We start from the raw sequence: 20,811 nt of genomic DNA, 5'->3' as shown, positions 1-20,811 counted from the left end.
CCTGCGCGTTGAGGTGTTGGACGTGAACAGCGAAAGAGGCGAATCCGGCCGAGGCATGCCTGAGCTGCAACTTGAGCATGGTGAGCTCCTTGGTTCTGGACTCGCACAGCGCACCCTGTCGCTGAATCTCCTTGGTGAATTCGGCTTTGGTCTGGGCGTGGATTCGCGTCTCTCCGATTTTGCTGGGAGGACCTGTGCCGGGACTTTGGGAGTTCACCCTTGTCGTTGCTCCTGCCGCACCTTTCTTTGCATCTTTCATGGGTGGCCGTGTATTCCATGGCCGTGGGTAGTCTGGTCGCCTTGGAGAGGGCTTGGTCTTGCGCTCCGAGAGGGCAGGCTTAACTCGAAAATCGACTCAACTCGAAAACATACTTGCGAGTGACCGTATAGCCCAAACGTTTATAAAACAAGAGTCCCTCGAGGAACCTTCCTAATATGCGCAACAAATACAGTCAATTATAAGCACACTACGAGAACTGTAACGATCGCGTGACGCGTGCTTTCATTCCCACCTGGCACAAGCACCGCATTGCAAAAGCACCAAGCAGAATGATTGCGGTGTTAGTACTGTCACTATTGGCAAAGTGCAATGCAAGCATTTCACTTTGCCAATAGTGACAGTACTGGTGCTGATGTCTCGGATATCTTAATGGGAGAAAACTGCATAGTCATCAACATAGATGGTTTTGTTGGGCTGGAACCCAGAAGATGGCTTTTCAGTTCAGAACCAGCACATTTGGTGGGCGATTTCGTTGAAATGTTTAGCGCAGGACTTGACGATGGTGAAATGTCTATGGGCAGAGGGTCATGACATTCATAAAGGACACAAACTTCACTTTCTGATCTCTCCATCTTGTTGCCAACTTCTTGTGCTGCTTGCTTGCTGGCTCGACCGGAAGTGTCTGGCCACGCACGGGTATGGTAGTCCCGCAACTGCACTTGATAAACTTCATAGCCTTCTTCAGGCCTGACATAATTATAGGAATGGTGCACCTGATGCTGCTGGTAAAACGATGCAGGTGGAGCGTAGTGGTACCATGGCACGTAAGATGCACTTTGCACATGGTACTGGGTCCAATTTACCGCTGCACACTGGTCTTCCATTGTATCGCAGCTGCGCACATATCCAAAACGCACCACCAGAGAAAACGCAGCACCACCAGCTGAAAACCGACGAAAACATCAAAAGAATGAAGGAACTAATACGCGTTGGGCATGTTTTAACATCCACTGCCAGAAGAGGACGATTAGGATCTACGTGCAAATTCAATAGGTGTAACAACATCTGCCACCTTCCAAGCCGTGTGCCGCCCGATTCCTTTCTTAATGTCGGGAGGAAAGTAGTTCATCAGGTGCGGGGGAATTTGAACGCCTGGCCGCCCAAACACGGGATCCAGTGCGTGGTTGTTGGGAACGACGCCTCCTCCTGATGGATTCCGGAGCACCCAGGGCTGGTGAAGAGAGTTCTGGAGTCCCGGTCCTCCTTGCTCTCTCCGCTCCTGCAAGCGTATATCCTTATGTCAAAAATAAAGTGACACGTGGTCATTGAGTACACAATGCGAGAGTGATTAGCATTTCTCTTTTTTTTTCTCTTTGAACATTCCGCATGAGCACTGGTTTCACTTCCTTAGGGTTGGAAGAAACTATAAGGCTGTTTGCGTTCCTTAGTATATAGATGCATTCTGTTTATGTAGAATGCTGCATGCCAACTCTTCCCTCCATCTCGGCAATGCGAGTGTTGTCAATGGTCGTTATCTCACTTCTAGGTGTTTCTGTAAGCCTTTAAAATTATGCCAATGGTGTCAATCGCAAACACAAGGCACTGGATTTTGGGTGATGCGACGTTAAGCACTTCATATTTGTTATGGCGTGTACAGGTCTGTTTTACGACGCGCTATACTTTGTGGCCACAACAGCTTCGCATGAGCGAAGCCGACAGCAACTGGTCAGAAAGAAAGAGTTCACTCAAAGACGTGCTGACAAAAGGCGCGCAAACAGAACAAAATGAAGATGTCTACATTTTCCCTATTTTTGTATCTCTGTGGTATACAAGACTAAATACTGAAAGATGTCGTATATGGTTAAGTGAGACAATAATTGATGGAGAAAAACAATATATACATAAGTATTATGCGCATTATATAGGACGAAAGACTGAGCACACAGGGCCAACCATCATTTATTTTATACGTGTCTTTCTTTGCCGAGTTATCGTAGGAATCGATTCTGTTTTTATGCCTGTGCCTTACGAAACATGAACTCCGCTTTGCTTAAATGTGCTGTATAACGTCTCAGTATGTTTGTGAATCTCATTACTATGGCGTCGTATCATGCATTTAGGTTTTGCTTCTAAATGCACAGAGAATCACTGACAGTTCATGCAGCGCTTGTGTTATCTTTCTTGAGTTCTGCGTACCCTTCCTTAAGTTTGCTCTATTGCAGTGGCGCCATCTGCCAAGAAGCCCAAGTTACTTTCACACGCACAATTTCCCATGTACCAACTGAATGAGCAAGGAGAGGTGCGCAATAGATGCGATGATAAATCAAGCGCGAAAAGAGAGAAAGAGAAAATAGATAACGCAGATCGTTTTCAGTGTCCACTCTTCACGAGGCCTAATGAAAGTAAATCCGCCTTTACACCGCCTTTACAGCGCTGTCAGAACATCTCTCTCACTTGTGATTTTTCACCGAACATCACTGTATGGTGAGTATATGAGTGATTATTTTATATATTAATGCTTTAGCCCGAGCAGAATATTGAAGTTGCTCAGTGAAGTAGGTTTTTGTTTGTTTGTTTTAGATGTCTTGAAAAGGCACAACTCCGCTAGTGAAGCTTACGTCAGTGTTTTTTCAACTTGTTGTTATGAATAGTAGTCCGGAAAGCATTGTTTTATATGTTTTGTGATTTTTTATTCTAGCATTAGTTGGTCTTGGGTTAACCACGAAACTTGGAAAGTATGAAACAGAGACAAGTTTTCAGAATGCAAATCAAACGGCAGAAGGCATTCGCGATGCTTGCATTACAAGGTATTCCGGAAAACTGCGGCCAAGTACAGCTACGAAAAATTCTGTTTCACCGTGACACAGTTCACCACTTAAGCGAAGTACAGATGTGGAATGCATGTGTAGGTATACGTGGTTCGGAATGTGAAAATTATCAAACTTCGAACGTCTGAAAGCGAGCTGTTGCTAAATATGCGAACCTAAACATAGAGGGACTTTTCATCTACGCTTTTAAGAAAGTGAAGGCTATATTGTTATCCTGTTCCTAGTGCGTACTTTCAGCACTTAGTGCATGAAATCTTGGCGAACTTGCTATGCACCAAATACACGTGGACTAATGAAATAGACGAAGTAACTTGTGTGCGTTATGTAGTGGGTAACCGGCTTTCGCAGAAGGAAATCGCAGAAGGAAATCGCAGAAGGCATTTGCGATGCTGGCTTTAGAAGGTATACTGGAACACTGTGGTCATTTCTGCGCCACCGGGACCCCGTCAACAACTTGAGCGAAGTACACATGTGAAGCGCATGTGCATATATACGTGGTTAGGCATGTGAACGTGATCCGCTTCGTACGTCTGAAGGCGAGCTGCCGCTAAATATACGAACCTTTGGGGGACTCTTCACCTACAACTTTGAGGAGTTGAACGCAATAGCGATATCCAGTCCCTATACTTTGAGAACTTGGTGCATGAAATCGGGTCGAACTTGCTATGCACCTATACTATACATGCCGTAATGAAATGGACGCAGTAACGTGTGTGCGTTATGAAGTGAGTGACAGTCTTTAACTATGAAATCATAATTATAATCACGTGTTCTCCCGCCCGATGGCAATGTGCGCATGTTGTTATTACTGCCCCTTTTGATGTTGTACTGTGAAGCATGCCTATAGGATGCGCGTTTGTGAAGCATTAAAGTTATTTTCAGTCCATTGTCCATTTCCAAGCAGAGGAAGAAATTTTTCTCTGCATTCACAAGCACAAGCGCTGCTGTGTTGTGAAACACCAGCTTGCCAAGCGAACAACCCGGGATCGAGCCACATTGAGAAGTAGACACTTTTAGCTTTTATTTCATTTGAATGTTTAAAAAGTTTTCGATTCCCTACAAGATGATTCTTTGCTCGAAACCAATGACGCCGGTGTTTGAATTTCCGTGAAACGGCCTATTTAACACTATGACGTAAAAAATTGCGCCCAAGAGGGGCGCACATGTTCCGTGCAGTGTTTGTCTCTTCGATTCTTTGGAGTACCGCAGGTTTTAGGTTTGCATTCAATAGCTCCAGCTAACCTAACCCACATCTATACTCCTTTGCTTGTGTGATTCTCCACACCTCTCTTCATTTCTTTCCTGATAAGGATCAGCGGCCTTCACCGCATGTGTCATGCGTTGTAGCTTCGACAGACCTTCTATAAACACACCACTTATAATAGCTTGTCGCACGCAAAAGGCTATTAGGGAGCGGGCATGTACGTGCAATGCCGTTGCAAAATCAGTGTAGAAATACCTCTATTTTCTTGATGTTCAAGATGGCGAAGCAGCTGGTGTAGTCCCTTGCGGCGTGCTGGCTCGGATTCTGGAACTGAGTGGCTGTCCGTGCGTGGATCGTCAGGTTTGTCACGACCCACTGGAAGGTCTGAAGTAGCACATCACGCACACAGTCGCAGCGCCATTGGGCCGAGTTGCCGAACACGTGCTGGAGGTGTTGAAGCACGGGTCCCCGTGCTCGTGTTGGACGAAGTCCAAGGCTACGGTGTAATTCCGCTGAACAGCTGCGGCAAAAAACGATTATATTTATTCTCTCCTAGATTGCTTCGTTATTAAACTTAAGCTGACCGCAACGACATTGTCCATTAATTACTTCAGCTGTGCTGAAATCGCGTTGCCAAGAATATTATGAAAAAAAAAACGCGTGGAAGTTGGACGGCACACTATTTGCGATGAAGTAACGCGGGCACAATAGTGACGCCTAAAGATATGCCACTGTGAATGGCGAGATGCAGCGCGTTTGTGTCACATAGTTCGGACGCAGCACGTGTATATCTGTTGCCCTCGAGGCCACTGGGGCCCTTAAATACACACTTCTAGATCAACACTGAGGGCATCGCTGCCCCTTGTGATTCTCTCTGTATCTAACCATAAGGAGTCGAGCAGTGCAGCACAGCTGTGCAAAAAAAAGAAAGAAAAAACATTGCCGCGAGTCAATGATTATTTCGGCAGTGAAATCGCGATTAGCATATATAAGGTGACCACTTGTGATGGCATGCTTTCTGCCGGCACCTCCCGTTTCAAGAGATGGACCCCGTCTCCTACTCTGTCTGTGTCAGGCTCAGGAAAAAGACGCCACGTGTCTAATTTTCTCGAAAGCGCTTGTCCTCGTTGTTTCGTTTGTCAACTGTTACCTTTTTTTCTCTTCAGCTGTTTAAGACATGGAATACCAACTAGCCCACTCCCACGCCTTGCTTCAGTAATTTTCTCTCTCTGGCGACCAGACACTCGTGCCAATCTCCCCTTTTTGCGGCCCCTTCTTACTTACCCATACCCTCTGTAGCACTAGAAGGCAAAAGCCTTTACACTTTGTAACTCATCAGATTATGCAATGCGAGACCAGACTTCTGGCGCGACATACCGAGTAACAGTGTGAGAAGTGTGAATGGATTTACCTTGTCGTGCTGATCCAACTGCAATTGAAGAACGCGCGTTACGCTACACGGCAACAATATCCTATAAATCTCACTTTCAGCCCATGCGACGAATCTTTTTTGCCCTTTACACTCCTTTTTTCGACTTTTCATTGGTTCCGTTCGATTTGCTGGTGTGGAGCCATTTGAACAAGCAAGTTGGCATTCGCTTCTTGCTGACCTATACATGTTCAGGAAATGGATGCTATAAGCGTTGCTTACGGTGATGTGAACGTTTTGTTCAACAAATTCGCGTGGCTCTGAAGCTTCGTACGAACTGTTCTGAATCTCGCCCTGGTGGATGAACTCCAGATTGAACATGGGTTTCTTTATTGCAGCTGGAGTGCGCTTGAATACCTCTAAATGTGGCCGCCTTCTTCAGGAATGAAACCATCAACATGGTGTGCAAGCCAAAGCTAAGTTAGCTTAAAGTCCTCTCGACTGGCTGATTGCGACGACCTAGCGAGAGTCTGATTTGTGGTTTGTGACGTGAAATCACGTCATTTTGCAAATCTACAGAAATTTTCGCTTCAATTCTTCCATCACTTCGAAATAATATGCACAGGTCAAATGCGAAATCTATTTTATAGCATGTGCACCCTTCACTTTTACAGCTATAATAAAACGAGCGCTTGAAACACAATAAAGAGTCTCTAGCACTATGCCACGCCAGCCGCAGTTATACGCATTCTATACACTGTATCGCAGGCACGCGCCGCGTACATTGGCTTGACGCATGCGCATTCGAGCGCGCCCGGCGCCCCTTTGTTAGAGTGCACTATAGAAGTGTTCCTCCGTAACGCAGAGAGACATACTTTGGGCAAACGTGGTGCTTTCTGAGTAACGTTGTCGGCGCGAAATGAAGCATTGCGCATTTCGCACCCGCTGCCGCCGGGTCGCGCCTGGCGTCAGAGTACTCGCGTCTTGCTAGCGTAGATTCACTGCACCTAGCGTCACGCGCGTCGACGTTACGTCGGAATATATCGGTCCCTAACTGAGTAACTATAAAACAATGATCACATTTAGCCACACGGTTTGCTCTTTGATGGAGGCGAAATGCTTGAGGCGCGTACCCTGTGTGAAGTCAGTCCACCTTTAAAAACACTGGGATGTTAAAATTTCCGCAGCCCTCCACTCCAGAATTCCTTACTACCAAATTGTGATTTTGGGAGGTTAAACGCCGGTTATCGACATAACGTTTTAAGTTATACGCACTTTCTTTCATGGAGTGGTAAAACAAGGTACAAAATTTGGCTGAAAAATAAAAAAAATGTGTGCCACTATAAGGGATGTACGACCACTCTATGGAGCGGAGTTGGGTTTAGTCACTTGGGCTTCACGAAACAGTTCCAAGGCATTGTAAAAGGCGTGCCACCTGCTCAGCCACTCGCCCTGTCCCGTGGTGAGCGTGGTGAGAATCATAGGAGCTACGGCCGAGTGGCGGCAAGCGTGAAAGAAGTGCAGGAGTTTGCAGCCTTCTTTGTTTTTCTTCAATTTTTTTTCTCTTTTATAATCGCTTTCATTCTTGTCCTCTTATTTCTTCTGTTTTTACATGGATATTTACTTATATTTTCTTATCCATTTTTTCCCTAAATTGCCCCCCCTCCCCGCTTTCGATTGCTTCCTTGCTTCCTCTTTTAAATTTTATACGCTGTTTACGTAGTCGTGTTACACTATCCATAGTAGCTATGTCTACACTTTATGTCATAATTAGGGTGCTCGAACAACAACGGAACAGGACTGCTTTTTGGCATGATTGTGGGCTGGAAATGCTACCATTCGCTATGGTAGTGAGTGCAAAAAATGTTCGGAGTGTGCCGAATGACCGATGCCGCACATGATCAGGGGTTAAGCGCTAGTGTGGAAAATGCTGTGGTGGAGCAGTCATTGAAGTAGTTATTGTTATACGTTGCGCGGGCAGCGATGCTTCTTTCCAAGCATTCTTGTGAGATGCGCGCCGAGCATGGCAGGGACACCGGTGAGCGACCCTTGTGGTGCACTCGCAGGTACCATGGAACCCCGCGTTCCTCGATACGTGATGTGCGGTGCACCCAGCCCTTCCCTCTAGATGCCAGCGCCCTAGAGGGATAGGTCCAGTGCCTCAAATTGAACCCATCGTTCGTCCTGCTCAAATTATTGAAGTACGGTCTAGCTGTGTTAAGTGTCAATTTTCCTGCGTCAAAGTCATCATCAAGGCTCTCGAAGAACACAAGGAAGAAGACTTGTCTTTGGCGCGAGCGCGCGATCATCATGCTACAGCTATAGCTACAGTTTTGCCTGCGTTGCGCCAAGCTAAGACGACAGCATACGACAACCTGGGACATTAAAGTCATCAGCCCTTAAGAAAGAAAAAAGCCAGCCGACGCACCGGCACCTTTCCAAAACCACAAGGACCATTTACACCTGTGACCGGTGACCCAAAAGTGACTCCAGCCAACACATCAATGTTCGCACTTATACGACATCCGACTCGTAGCCACAAAAAATCACGGCTGCTAGCATATGGTTGGCATTGGCACGACATGCTACTCATAGCCACAAAGCATTCAGGTCTACTCATATATGATCGGCATTTCCACAGCCCCGTAAATAAGCTGCCGTCATGTCTCTGACCGTGTGATTGGTTCAAAGGTTAGCGACTGCACTCGCGCTGCTGAAAGACTAGGGCGACGAATGCTGGAGCTAAAGGAGTCGCTTAGCAACCAAAGCGACCATTTGAGACCAGTTCCATTATGACTAGTTAGTTCGTGCCACCGGTGCTAGTCGCAGGTGTCAACGTATTCTCAATCTGCAATGTATAAAATGGCGGAGTGTCGATGGGTGCAGTTCGAGACAAGTACTTGCACTGAAACTGATGCCTTTGCAAGATTTCATGAAATATATGCTCCAATTTTATCAACCTCCATGCAAACGACTCCTCAGCTAACAGCGAAATTTCGGTGAAGCTTGTTGATTGCTACTCTCTAGTGAGTGCGCACGTGGGTGCTAAACGAACTAGAGGATAACGTTCCAACGCCTGTATTTTAATCCTTCATGGTGCGCGCGAAAGATCATGTATAAACGCCTGCTTACCGGTATTGCAGCCACTCTGAGCTGCCCGCTTTGTTCAGACCGACGAAGAAGACAGTGCTGATGACCGAGTAGCCCTCACTGCGCCACTTCTTGTGTACAAAGTTAAACTGCGTGCGTGCCAGAGTCACGCTGAGTGGACACCGTGCCGAGAACAAGCCCGTGGTTGTGCCAGAGGTGCGAGAGGGCTGAGGCTTCGACCCCTGCGAGGAGTGTTGCTAACATCATCCCTCAAGGTTTCGCTGAGGCAGTACAGAGTAGTGACAAACCTCAGTTCAGTTTTATTGATGAAGTGGTATTACCGAAACAACATTTGTGTAAAAAGAAAGAGTAGATGAATGTGAAGGTCGCTAATGCACCACTACGAAGTTTGTAGAGTATGACAAACACGCGAATAACATTTCAATTCCTACAGCGTTACGTTAAGGAGTGGAACAAAATTGGTTTTAATGTGTAAGTTTACTCTCATCCTTATTTTGATGATTAAAATTTTAAGATACAGATGTAAATAGAGAGGAAAGGCAGGAATGTTAACAAACTTATAAAATTTTCAAAAACTCTTTCTGGGCGCGACTGAGCCCAGAGTAGTTTAAAAAAATACTGTAAAGGGAAATGCAGAGAAGAAGCGGCAATCAATGCTACCACAAAATTTATCCATCTATTCTTTTCGAATAACGAGCAATAAGGAAAAAAAGTAGAGGTCTAAAAAAATTATGGTAATGGAGAAAATGCAGAAGATTTTTGAGGAATAACACTCTTCAATGTTGATCTATACAGTGTAGTTCATGTTCGCACAAAAATAAGTGGGTGATATTATTAGAAGAAATGATTTAAGCAGTTGTTAGCGTATTTAGGGCGTCTGTTGGAACACTCATCGATACAGGGGGATCAGAAAATGCACTTTAGCTACACACCATGTCCCCCTCGTGTGCACGTAGAAGGAAGGTGGAGGGAACGCTTCCCCCCCCCCCCCCCTCTGTCTGAAAAAATAACATGTGAGGGTGGGAGCGAACGCGGCCCCATACGTTTACTCATCTATGGTTTCACAGATTTTTGACCATAATGGCGGCGAAATGTTCCTAATGTTACATGCCGAAGACTGTTTATTTACCGTCTTTGCATCACGAAAGCCTGAGACCAAATGCAAGTCATTGGGAGGAGATTCTCATTTGTTCATTTTATTTTTTTCTTCATTGTAAGACATGCGGTCTATTGTACACAACCAATGGAAAGAGGGGTAGGCGCTGCGATGGATGTTCATGCTTCTAATAACGGATTTTTTTATTGTCGCAAGCTATCATCTTTCACTTGGGTTTCGTGCAGCTCAAGATAAGTAAATTTCTCAAATCATTAGCGCAATGAGATCTCGGGTTTCCAGTATCTTTTTGGAAAGCGACTGCCTGGCAAATTCGACAGAACGCTAAGGCACGTTGTGGGGCTCGATGGTTAGAATCCATAATACGTATCGCATATCGCATCACGACTGCGATAAAGAAGTTCTGCGGGTGTGTCCTCTTCTGTCTATATCATGGTGGGCTACGACATATGAATTTCCAAGAACTAAACTCGTGCACGTATCGGTTTTGATATCAAGCCGTGCTGTGGCAAGCAATCGTCTTTGAAAAAAATACGAGTTGCTAATACATTGAATGTTGGAGGCTGCTGAAATAAGACGATGGTGTGTCATGCCAGTTTAATTGCGCGTAAAAGCTTGCCACAACTTCTGTCACGTATACAGGCCTCTGTTGGGTTAATTATTCACCTGAAACATCTCAGAATATTTTAAAATATTGCGTGAAAGAATGAAAACTATGATAGTGTCTCGCAAATGGGAGCGTGCAACCCGTTTAAAACTAATGGATACCTGGCGAGCGGTGTAATAAGGGCCTCTTGACGCATAAAGTCAACCCAGTAATAATGAAGCCACTGTTCTACTCGGCCATTTCTTCGCCAATGCCGATTTAAAGTGAGCTTGAATATTGCACGGACGAAGTGCAACCACTAAGAAAAAAAAAAAAGAGTACGGCTCCTTCATTTACAAATACAAGGTAACGAAGAAAAAGATAGAGTGTGGCTTACCGGAGAAACGGGTGTTGTACCGAAACCTTGCGTGGCTCTTCTTCCTCGTCGTAGACTTCTGGTGGTCGAGATTGATGGGCAGTCGAAGAGAGCCTGAAGCAGAACGTGACCCTCTCGGCAAGCGGGAACAACCAGATCCTCTGGCCAGACGCGATGGTCCAATGAACGACAGGATGTTCCGTGCCACGAGGCTCTCTCTGCACGTGCACAGTCATCACGATGATGGTGATAATGACACTGGCCAGAATAGAACCTAGCTACCTGCTCAGAGAGATCGGCCAAGTGTCGGCTAAATAATATTTTGAAATTTTGAGGCACTGCTAGACGTTGCTCTGTCAATTGAAATGATGCACTGTGTAATACTGTGTCACCAGCATCGTCTTCAGAATCGAGAACAACACATGAACCATGGGTCAGCAAAAGAGATACTAGCGTTCATTAGGAGCCACTGCAATTAGCGTAACTTCGTTGGAAATGTAGCACATAAATGATAAAGTGCAGTTTCATCGCTATTGTGTCTTTAATTTTTTGAATGAACTTTACGTTTACAGAATGCCTTACTGGCATGCAAATGCGAGGAATCTGGTTGTGGAATATATTTGTGTTCAGCGAACAAGGAGCACGGGAGTAAACACAGACACAAAGTAAACAGAAAACACACAGCACGAGTGCTCATAAGCGCTCGTGCTGTGTGGCCTGTTCTATGCTTGGAGTCTGTGTTCACCCCCGTGCTCCCCGTTCGCTGAACCATGATGAATTACCAACTAGCCCACCTTTCCATCCAATAAAGGTATTGTTGCGAGAAGATTAAACAGTTGTTAGTAAGCGCCAGTGCTTCATTGTGCAAATACTTGTGGCCCACTTTTGTTTCTGTTTAAGATTTCTCCTTAAATTGAATTCAATAGTAACATCAATTGCAGCTCGGTCTCCGGGCTTCAGGTGTATGGTAGCACAAACGAATAGCACACTCGAAACAGGCAATATTTTAATACTACTTATTTCCTGATCCCTATTAAACATTATTCGATAGATGTTTGGAATTATGTAAATATCTCAAAAACCACAACGTATTCGCCATCTACTGTCAAGCCTATTTGCTGTCAAAAAGAGCTCTCGTTCAGAAGTTCGGGATCGGTTATTTGCGGGTTCAGCCAAGACTCAGCTGTCATGGTTAAGTTGACATGTACTGCTCTCCTCGATAAAAGCTGCAACAACTTTGCTTCTATGCAGGCACCTCCAGGAAATTATGAAAATTCATAACACTTAGTGTTTGGGAAGAAGAGTTCTTGCAAACAATCTGCCTATTCCAGCTAAAGATTGCATCGCAAGGGCTTTTAAAGCGAACACCTTTCGGTTCAGCATGCAAGCGAAGTTCTCGCCAACCGCTTTCGCATTCCTTCCATGCTGGCAAGAATGAACCATTAAGTTTCAATTCCGCGCCACAAAGTGTCCTAGAAACGTGAAAACTGGACAGTTATAGGAGGTTTTTTACCACTGCAAAAAGGTCGATGAGTAAACGTTAAGTTGACTATTGTGACATGTTCAACACAAAGAAACACGCACGCACACACAAAAAAATTAATTGTTAAATTGCTACTCACTACGAGCGAGTACTGTTTATTTGATGGAAACATAAGATATATAAAAAGGGGGAAAGTACAAAAGACAATGGTTGCATGCGCAAAGCCCACAAAAGGAGAATAACCATATGCGTTTCGTCCTCAAGTATGTCTATCTCGTAGCTGCAAATTTTTCTGTAAAACTGACGCTTCATCATCAGTCGAATGTAGTGAAGGGGCTGGTCATTTAAACACAGCGCAAAAAATTGAGGGACCCTTAAGCTTCTATGAACGTGATAACAATATTCTGGCCATAGGGCGTATTTCAAACACACACTGCATGAAATCTGTTCGAACTAGCTATGCACCCACTGCGTAGAAGTTGAGAGAATAGGCACCGTAACGGGTGTTCCTTTTGTAGAGGTGTCCCTTTTGTAGGCTTTGAACCATGAAGTCATTATTATAATCGCATGTTCTGACGCCTGATGGTGATGTACGCTTGTGTCATGCATTATTACTGCCTTATTTTATGTTGTAATCTGAAGTAAATACAGGGTGTCCCAGGTAACTTCAGCCAGGGTTAAAAAATATGCCGGCACACGCAATAAGGACGCGACCAAATGCATGTTGCTCACCGTTGGCTGGTGTTAGTCAGTTTATTTTGGTGCTCTCAAATATTGTTTAATTAGATCTGTTTATTTAACTAACATTTGAAGGAACGAAGATGAATAAGAAATTTCAATGACAAAGTTGATGGTCGGTTAGCAAAACGCCCGAAAAGATAGTTTTCAACTTTACAACGGTTGAGTATTGGTGTTTCTCTGCTAATAACAAATGCCCTCGAATTACAAAAAATACCACGTGTCCAACCGCTCACGCGTCAGTGCGCGCGGCGATGCTAGTGCTCCCTAACATTCCGCGTACGAACAACACACTTTCCTCGCACTGTTTCATCACAGCGATGAGCAGTCACAGTGGTTACCGTTTTTGTGGCCCACAGCAAAACGTATTCGTCGAAAAGCCACCACCATCCTTTCTGGCCTGTCGAGACAGCACAATCGGGCATATGGTCCTTCGTACGCGGAACGACAGGGAGCACTAGAATAAATGTGCACACAAGCGCACGAGTGGGTGCGCCTGTGCAGAAGAAAAAGGTTGTCTTTTCGCCTGGCTTCCCATGAAGAATTTCAAATGAAGCAGGCAAATATCCGGTGAAACGCCCGGATATGTACGCGAAATCAATGGAACACAGGTAGAATGTAGACAAGCTTTGATGCAAGGAAGATGTTGCATGCTTTAGCATTCGAAAAAAACAGAAAGATCCCGCCCTTGCGAAGTTAACACCTTTCGACGGATGGCTGTTACGGCAGACGTCCAATGAGGGCCACTATTACGGTGGTTATCAAGAGGCACACCAAGATGACGAACTGGAGCATCATTCCTACGAGTAATTGCAAACACCGAGGGAGTTAGTGCCCCCGTGGCCAGCTAAAATCCTCTGGTTTTATCAAAGTTTATATTACCTTCGAAAATTTCACATAAACGCATAGCGTTGTTTACTGCTTCCTGAACACTCGGTTTCTACACGAAGAAGGCAATGTCATCTGCGTAGACTAGAACTTTAATTTTCTCGTCTTCATATTTATATCTTCAAATGCCTGAATGTAGGAGTACTCCTAAGCAAAGTTGTTCCAAGTATACTGCAAAAAGTAAAGGTGAAGGCGGACACCCCTGACGTACTGATGAATTTACCTCTAATAAACCTGGAAGCGCGCGATTCACAATTATTCTTGTTAAGCACTTTTTATAACAGTGATATGCCATTGTACAGTACATCTCCGAACTGGAGATGACTGAGCAGTCGAAACAAAAGTTCATGTCGCACCTTATCAAAAGCCTTAGCAAGGTAAATCTGAAGAAGAGCTACCTTATTTATTCTATCGTCAGTGCATTCAAGGACCGATCGCGCTACATAAATATTTATCTGCATAGAGCGGCCTCTTATTCCACACGTTTGCTGGGCGCCTACAAATTTAGTAATCACCCTTTGCTACTTGTTCGTCAGGATTTCCGCAAATATCTCATAATCAACCTTATATAAAGAAATAGGCCTATACAGAGTTACTATTTTTAAAACTCACTCTCGGTACTTTTTGGAATGAAAGTAGTGTGGCTCTGATAAAAGGAAGGAGGAAATTCCCCAAGCTCTTAGGCTTCTTCAAAAAGTGCCTCGAGGAAAGGAATCAGCAGTTCTTGATATGTAATGCAAAGTTCCACGGTAAGGCCAACTGGGCCAGGAGTTCTGTTTCTCTGCAAAGTACTGATTGAAATCTTAATTTCTTCCTTAGTTATGGGGCCATCAATAGTGAGCCGATCAACTTCCTGTCCACTTGAAATCAAAGCGATGAATCATTCAGCTTTTTTCTTCATAGTCATCTGTCACCTCAGTCGTGGTGAACAGGCTTTTGTAATGATCTTCAAATGCCGCTGTTATTTGTCTGTGCTGTGTGTGTTAATATGTCTGTGCAAATGTAGTAATTTGACTCAATTTGCAGTATTTACTAAGAGAGAGCATATCGCTTTTCTTCCCCAAGAGCTGTTTTCGTGGGCTCATCTTCAGTGAAACGAAATTCACGAGAACGAATCATTGCTCCTCTGTGTGCCTTTGTCTGTTGTTTCTGTATTTGGGCTCGAACTATATTTCTTTCATCCCTGTACAACCCCGGCTCTTGGCCTTCAAAAGCATGATGCGCAAAAAAAAAAAAAAAACTAGCACAGTCACACTGTGAGGCTCCAACCCTGGTCCGCTGGGTGCCGGTATAGTATTCCACCACTGAGCTACACCAGTGCTTGTGGTTTGTGCTCAAACTTGCCTTAGGCAGGCTTGATGGGGTTGAAGCAATCGCGTTAATACGACTTTTAAAGCGTTTTAAAGCAGCGAAAGAACAACCAGTTGTCACACATTGCGAACAGCGTAACAAGTGGCCCGTCCCATTCTCAAACCCATCACAAAAGCTTGTTCTTGTTCCCCTATTAACTGTGGCGCATACCCACTCCAGCCATAACTCCTCATCGTAGTTGTAACCCGGCTGGACGTCAGCGTTATCACCACCCCCGAAGCCCATGGAGGCGTCACAGTACCCTTGAATTGCATGGAGAACTTGGAAAAGTGAGTTTCTGCTGTTTTCCACTGCTACAAAGTTGAACACACAGCCTAAGGATGTTCAAGCAGCCACTTTGCTAGTTACCATAGGCGAAGAAGCTTGAAAGGCATACAGTACCTTCAAGTTCGAGGAAGCGGAAGACAGAAATGATGTGGAAGTCCTGAGTAAGAAAATTGAAGAGCACTACAGGCCCGCGACCAACTTGACATTTCAAGAATTTCTTTTCTGTTCAAGAAATCAAAATACAGGTGAACCATTTAACGAGTGGCTAACAGAACTGCGTGTGTTAGCGAAGAACTGTGAATTCGGGAGTCTCAAAGACGGCATGTTGCGCAGTCGAATCATTCTAAGCACAACGGATAAGAGCCTCCAGCAAAGATTGATAGCGGAAAGCCCGACGTACGAAAAGACCGTCAACATGTGCCGAGCGCAGGAACAAAGCAAAGAGCACTTCAGAGAAATAAGTGGAGCCACAGAATCAGGTGAAGGCACTCTAGTAAATGCAGTGGCAATAGGAAAAAATCGTTGCTACAAACGTGGGGGTCAAATGCACGGCAGTGACATGTGTCCAGCGAGAGGGAAAACATGCCGAAAGTGCGGAAGGCTAAACCATTTCGCTAGAGCATGCAGGTCATCCAAGTACCCGCAAAACGTCAGCCAATAAATGCGAGATCTGCGAGCAGAAGATAACGATTTTTTCCTACAAGCGTTGACTGCCGGCGTGATCGCCAGGGATGACTAGAGCGCAACTGTGTACATCGAGGGCTATCCCATCACATGCAAGCTAGATAACGGTGCAAACTGTTGTGTAATTTCAAGAAGCGATGTTTAAAAATTGCCATATAAAGCTCAGCAAGCTTGCAACGTTAAGCTCACAGCATTTTTCGGGCACACAACAGCCGCGCACGCGCAAGTTTAGTTGATGCTTTCAGCAAATGACAAAACGAAAGAACAAACATTTTTCATTGTCGATCAAGACATCCCTGCCACTCTGAGTGGTGCAGCAGCTCAAAGTCTTGGCTTCATCTACCGTATGCGAGACCTATAGCATGAAGTATACCCGGCAGTACAATCTTTCGCAGACGTCTTTGAAGGACTCGGGCAGCTAAAAGACTTCGAGTATGACATGAAGCTCAAGCCAGACGCAGTGGGAGTCGTCGTTCCGGCGAGAAGAGTTCCTGTAGCTCTTCCGGACAAAGTCAAGGCTGAGCTGCAGCGCATGGAAGCCCAGGGCGTCATCGCAAAGGTAACCGAGTGGTCTAGCCATATTGTAACAAATGTCAAGAAGGACAAGGTTAGAACTTGCATGGATCCTACAGCGCTTAACAAAGTGCTGCTGCGGGAGCATTATTTAAAGCTAGTGCTGAGCAGAGCTAGTCGGCATTTGTCTGATTTTGGCTTGTCTATAGAAAGGCACACGTGCATTATCTTGTCAATACATGAAGTACTCCCGTGACCACGTCGTAAATTACGAGAATTGGCCAGGCAAAATCGGGTTCCACTGCGATTCACTTGGAAATGACTGCTTCATGCAGCATAGTTGCCATATTCAAACTATTAGCCTAACTAGGCTAATTAGCCTGCCAAATTTGTATACCGTAGTTTTTATCTAGATTAGAATACATCGTTGTCTCAGCTCGTTTGATAATAGCCTAATTAATGTAGTTAGATTAATTAGGCCAGCTTGTCCCATAGAGGCTTGGTCTTGATTAGGTTGCACACATAGTGAAGGAAGGCTTCATTTATTCTTAAGCATTATTAAAGAACAAACGGGGGTTGAGGATATCATAGCTGAAATCAAGAAGAAGAAATGGACATGGGCCGGGCATGTAGCGCGTAGACAGGATAACCGCTGGTCGTCAAGGATAACTAACTGGATTCCAAGAGAAGGCAAGTGGGTTTGGGGGAGACAGAAGGTTAGGTGGGCAGATGAGCTTAAGAAGTTTGCGGGTATAAATTGGCAGCAGCAAGCACAGGACCGGGTTAACTTGCGGAACATGGGAGAGGCCTTTGTCCTGCAGTGAACGTAGTCAGGCTGATGATGATGATTATTGGCCCTAACTAGACGGTCCCAATCAGTCCCTCTTAAGATTACCTCAGCTCACTTTGCAGAGCTCGGAATGGATGGGCAAATCAGAATCTCAACTCAGCGTTATAAATGCTAATTAGACGTTGATTTCATTTGCTAATTTTTGCATAATTCATTAGGCACTACAGCTCTCCATTGAGCTTAATTATGCTCAGCTATGATCAGCTTAGCTTAACTTGGCACAAATATGCTCAATTTGACTTGACGTGGCCACGTTGTCATTGCGATGATAATTTGTTGCCTACACCACGAACCGGACAAACGGCGGGAGTTGATTGATATGTGGGGTTTAACGTCCCAAAACCACCTTATGATTATGAGAGACGCAAACGGCGGGAGTAACACCCTTGCTATAAAAGAAACAATCCTGTCAACTCGGAGTCCTGAACACAAGTCTGAAAGTTAGTGCGAAGGTAATACGTGTGCATGCTAAGTTCTCAATGATAGCAGGAAAGCATCGCACATGCGCAAGAACGTAGCACAACCATGCGGCACGCAGTAACTGTGCAGTGTAGTATTAGAGAACGGGTTCGTGTTAGTGATGTTTCACTTACCAAAATAAGAATGCGTAGCTTTAAAAAATCAATACTTGTGGGATTATTCGAACTTTTCCAAATTGCCGTTTTAATGACGTACTCTACGTTCAACGAATACAAAGAAAGACATTTTTGTGCTGTAAATCACTTGATTGCCAAGCTGAATTTTCGGGTTCAGTTTCCAATGGGGCCATGACATTTATTTTTTGTATTCATCTGGTGAACGAATATAAACTACCTGTGTAAGGTCTCGCCCTTCCTCTGAAGAAACAAACTATACCTCTGGCTCATACATGCATACAGAGACCCATGGTTTATGGGTATATGTCCCACTTGTCCGGAGCAAAGAGTTTGACGACGTACGTGACACGATTTCCACGTAAAAAAATGATTAGGAACTTTGCTCTCGATTAAGAATTTTATATAAAAACATTTATCTGCCGCCTTCTGTGAACGAAAAGCAGTATGTGCGCACAGAAAAACAGCGTTCTTCTCAAGTCGCTCGTTGGCTTGTATGCCGGCAATTCGTTTAATAACTTCACCCTAAATCCATAGGAGTCTTTATATTATTCAGTTTCATTAAAAAGAAGGCTTTGTTTTGTTTTCGTGTAAATTCTGTTGCCCCTTAAACCACCAAAGTTTTGTTAGGTGAGTTGGCGCTGCGGCTTGAACGTTTCTGACCTCCAGGCAAGTTCGTGTACGAAGCTGATAAAACACCGAATAGTTCTAGGACTCGCTTCAGTTTCGAGTAGTTCTAAAGAAAAACTATATGTGTCTTATAGGTGAATAAGACTTTTAAAATGTATGTGAGTGAGTGAGTGAGTGAGTGAGTGAAACAACTTTCATAGGTCCACTATGAACGCGAGTTAACTCAGCGTCACCTGGCTAGGCTCACTCGGGATGGTCAGGACCCTCGTGGACCCTCTGAACAGCCATGGTTTGAAAAGTGAGGGGCTGTGCATTAGGTTTAGAATTTATTTGCTTTATTTTGACGTAGATCAGGCGATGAAGACATACATACTACAATTTTCCACTTGACTAGCGGAAGCAAATATTCAGAATTGGAGAGCAGCGAAGATTAGCGCATTGAAGCAGAGCCGTCAACAAGCAATGACCTGTTGAAAAGTGCTGCTGCGGATAATGAAAGCATTCAGTATTAACGCAACAAATAACGCTTTGGTAATGACAATAAACGACAATAAAAATAATGAGGACCACGTGGAAGTGGCACTGTGTCCAAGCGAACAGGCCATGAATGGTGTTAACAATGCGGATAATGAAAGCATTGAACATGAGGGATAAGGCGCTGATGATGGCGGTAACAAATGATGATGCTGAAAATGCTCAGTGCTGTTAGCAAGCGTCACCATGAACGTTTGAGATGGTGGTGATGATTATGACAATATCATTAATAATCGTGTTTATCCTATGAAAGGGGTCATTATGGTAAGTATTGGTAATGATAAACAGTTTCTCTTGAACAAGATTTGTCAGCAGGTAAAGTTCACCCGTACAATACAGAAGCTTGACGGAAATAGCGTAATTGGTGTTGCCAGCAGTGTTCCATTCGTTTTCTCTTTGAACTAATGCAAATTGTTTCCAGCTTTTCGATGTGTTCTAATGGAATTTCTTTACATACATGCAAAAGAAAAACTTCCTTACACAACTGGATTAAGTCGGAGCTGTTGTTGGTGTACAAGCGGTGCCGCAAAACCGCTGATTCTCCTAACACTTCTCTGTTTCTTTATGCCCGTCCTATCCCTCTGGTACCTCGAATTCGCATTTTAGGCCTCTACGTTCACTGTGACGGCAAGGCCTCGCACACTACTAACCTTCTGGCTCAGCAGAAAAATTACACACATGATCCAACGCATCACCAATCGCAGGAGAGGCCTCCGTGAGAAGGATGTCCTCCGCTTATTACAAGCCCTCATAGTTATTTGGCTCACCTATCATCTTCCCTTTCATAATCTCACGCTAATTCAAATGAAAAGATGGACATCATTCTACGGACAGCTGTGAACGCGGCTCTCGGCTTGCCTTTACGCGCATCTACACGACGCCTCCTTCAACTACGAGTCCACAACACCGTAACCGAACTCATCGAGGCCCAGCAGAACAGTCAGCTCCAACGGCTCAGGCAGAAACAACAGGGCTGCGCCATCCTGTCTCGTCTTGGCAAACCGATTCCCAAGAAACCCGCACAGGTGCCACCACACAAACTTGCTTCTACTGTCCGCGCACTAATCAAAGTGCCTCCGATTGCACGCAATATGAATCGTTCCCGCCAAGCCGTTCATCGACGTGCCCAAGTTCAGGCTATGACACGCGTTTTTGGTAATGGAACCACAGACTTACAAGTCTTTACACTGATTCGGCACGCTACCCAGAGAAATGAGCCATGTGTTTAGACGTGATAGACGACACAGACGCCCTTTTGGCGTCTGCCACACTTTGAACTACAGACAGAGGTTTGGTAGTGGAGGGAGCTGTCGTTCTGGCAATTGCTCATGCAACGACACCTTCACATGACTCCGCTGTCACTATTGTAACAGATTCACAAGCTACTTGCCATGCTTTCGCTCAAGGACTTGTGGCTGCAAATACACACAATATCCTCTCTTCTGTCTCACC

General features: G+C 44.8%; 1 protein-coding gene across 1 annotated transcript; it reads right to left on the bottom strand.

Annotated features, from left to right (window-relative positions):
- Window positions 1-613: 613 nt before the first annotated feature.
- On the bottom strand, window positions 614-15,513 carry LOC142775195 (uncharacterized). The gene is made up of 3 exons (XM_075876541.1): window positions 15,439-15,513; window positions 4,508-4,804; window positions 614-1,499 (listed from the first exon to the last, which is right to left on the bottom strand). Exons 1-3 carry the CDS (start codon window positions 15,511-15,513, stop codon window positions 1,248-1,250), a joined length of 624 nt encoding a protein of 207 aa, XP_075732656.1. The 3' UTR covers window positions 614-1,247.
- Window positions 15,514-20,811: the final 5,298 nt, after the last annotated feature.

Source organism: Rhipicephalus microplus, chromosome X, assembly GCF_043290135.1.
Source record: "Rhipicephalus microplus isolate Deutch F79 chromosome X, USDA_Rmic, whole genome shotgun sequence".
Classification (NCBI taxonomy): domain Eukaryota; kingdom Metazoa; phylum Arthropoda; class Arachnida; order Ixodida; family Ixodidae; genus Rhipicephalus; species Rhipicephalus microplus.
The sequence above is the reverse complement of the archived record's forward strand: the minus strand, read 5'-3'. Positions and strand labels throughout refer to the sequence as shown.